This window comes from Myotis davidii, unplaced genomic scaffold (genome assembly GCF_000327345.1).
Source record: "Myotis davidii unplaced genomic scaffold, ASM32734v1 scaffold827, whole genome shotgun sequence".
Lineage (NCBI taxonomy): Eukaryota > Metazoa > Chordata > Mammalia > Chiroptera > Vespertilionidae > Myotis > Myotis davidii.
In genome coordinates this window covers 1584014-1586357 of record NW_006297815.1, presented here as the reverse complement: position 1 = coordinate 1586357, position 2344 = coordinate 1584014, and the positions used below count along the sequence as shown (strand labels likewise).

The 2344-nt window shown below is 57.8% G+C and overlaps 1 protein-coding gene across 4 annotated transcripts in view; it reads left to right on the top strand.

The window, feature by feature from the left end:
* The first annotated feature begins 1433 nt into the window (after nt 1–1433).
* CD40 (CD40 molecule) overlaps nt 1434–2344 on the top strand; it is a 12078-nt gene continuing 11167 nt past the window's right edge. For all 4 annotated transcript variants that reach the window (XM_015570373.1, XM_006773534.2, XM_015570372.1 and 1 more), the window contains exon 1: nt 1434–1555. In XM_015570373.1, coding sequence (XP_015425859.1) covers nt 1505–1555 — 51 coding nt within the window. In that variant the 5' untranslated portion in view covers nt 1434–1504. The remainder of the gene's footprint in view (nt 1556–2344) is intronic.

Below are 2344 nucleotides of genomic sequence, written 5' to 3'. Positions count from 1 at the left end.
TGGGGATCCAGCCCATAACCTGGGCAGGTGTCCTGACTGGAATTGAACCAGGGACCTCTTGGTGCACAGGTTGATGCTCAACCACAGAGCCACACCAGCTGGGCAAGCCCAAAGAAGTTTTTAAGCAGTGGAGTGTCCTGATCAGATTAGATCTGGGGTTTATAAAAGGAATTGCAGTATAAATGAGAGGGAGGCGGGGCGGGTGTGGGGGAGGAGGGAAAGGGAGAGAGAAAAGCTGTTAGAGTTGCCTAGCACATAGTAGGGGCTCAATCATATTTATTGACTGGGTGAGGCTGTTGGGACAGTCCAGGTGAAAGATGATGAGCCTCTGAATTAGGGTAGTGGCAGAGGTGATGGAAAAGAGAGGTTGGCTTCCAGAAGTAAAATCCACAGGCTCTTTGCATCAGAAGCCAGGAGAATGGGGTTAGCAGCCCTCTCCTCTCCCATCCCCCTAGCTCTGCACACCCTGGTCTTTGGCCTGGCTCAGAAATTCAGAGCTTGGAGAATTATCACCTCAACCACTGTCTAGTTCTAGTTCTCCAGGTTTCATTGGGGAAAAATTGCGCTCAAGGGCACTCCGCCCATCAGAGGCAGAGCCTAGAGTAGAACCCAGGAAACTTGGTGTCTATTGTGTGCTGCACAGCAGAGACTGTTAACACCGATTCAAGAAAGGATGGGAGGGCCAGGCTGGAGAAATGTGAGCACAAAGGTGTGTGTGTGTGTGTGTGTGTGTGTGTGTGTGTGTGTTTCTGCAGAACAAGAGAGTGGGAGTCTCCTGAGATTCTCAAGGGGTCCTAGTGCTTAGAGACAGAAGGAAACTGGGATGGGATAGATTCTGGTGGTGGAGGGGCGCATGGTTGCGTGGATGGATGGATGGATGGATGGATGGATGGACGGACGGGAGGCAGGGACGCTGGGCACATAGAAGGGAATTTCCTTTGAAAGAGAAACTCTAAGAGGGAAACTCTCTTCCTTGAAACGCCTCCCCAGCCCTCCTTCCCACACCCCAGCGGTGGCCTTCCCGTTTTGGGGGATCGGGAGGGGGAACTTCCTTAGGCCTCTCCACCCGCGGTGGGGACGCTTTCGGTTCTGCTGGGATTCCCGGAGGCGGCGGGGGAAGAACCGTGGGGGTCCTTGTGGTGTCTTCCCAGCCCCGGTGGGGATCTCTCCCCTTCCTTCGCCCCCCAGGAAAGCCTGCAGGCTCCTTCCTCTCTCCAGCTTGGCCTTTGGAGTCCCGGGGGCTAAGGAGGAAGGGCCCTCCCTGGGACCCTCCACTCCTCTTTCCCAGCGCGTCCTTAAACTCCCCGGGGAAACTGAACCCGGGAATATCCTGGGGAAATCCCAGACCCGCGAGTCGCCGGGAGCCCCGCCCTCCCCAGCGAGGCCGGCCGCGATTGGCCCTCGGAGACCACGCCCCTTTAGTGGGCGAGGCCACCGCTGAGGCCCGGGAGCTACTACAGAGCGGGTCCCGCACGCTCCCGCGCCGCCTGTTCCCGACCTCGCCATGGTCCGCCTGCCTCTGCAGTGTCTCCTCTTGGGCTGCTGGTTCGCCGCCGTGAGTTGGATTTTTGCTCCGACCCGACGGCGGAGTTTGGGATTTGAGAGGGGAAGGGGCAGAGAAGCCTTCCTTCGGGGAAGGGCTCTTCTACCTGATTTTGTTGAGGACAGAAGGGTGGTGGAAGCTCAGCCTGGACCCTGGGGTCCTGGCTGCATTAGCTAGGCTGCCTCTCTCTCCTCCCAGGTTGGGGTTCCAGGTGGCCCGCAGAGGGTGCGACGCGGGGGCACTGCAGGCAACGTGCCAGGACAGCGTGGATGGGGTTGCGGTTTGGGGAAACTCAAGCCTTCTTCAGGAAAGGCTGGCGTCTGTCCGGTTCGCCTCCAAGACCGGCCAGCAGTGGGAAGGAAGGCGGGCCGAGGGAAGGGGAGGGTCTGGCTGGTTTCCTGTCCCTTCGCATGTGGACAGATGCCAGCTCTTAGAGTGGTTATCGTCTCCTTGCCAGCTGGGCTGCCTTCTTCCAGGGCATCTTGTGGGCACAAGGGGTGATCCGACCTAGGAGGATTGCTCAAGGCCATGTCTCCGCATCCTGAGTTCAGGATGACATAGGGGGGCAGTGGGGGAGATGAATAGTTCAGGGGACCCAAGAAAGGGTTTCTCCGGGCACCAGAGGGCTCAGACATGCCCGACCGAGCATGTCTCCGGGATTTTCAGAAGCCCACACTTGTCTCATTTTTTGTTTAAGTGTATTTTTGTAGTTCCTCATTCTGGAGGCTGGGAATCCCCCAAGTACCTTACCCTCTCGTCTCAACCCCTCTGGTCTCCCCCGACTCTCAGGGGGTAGTTTCT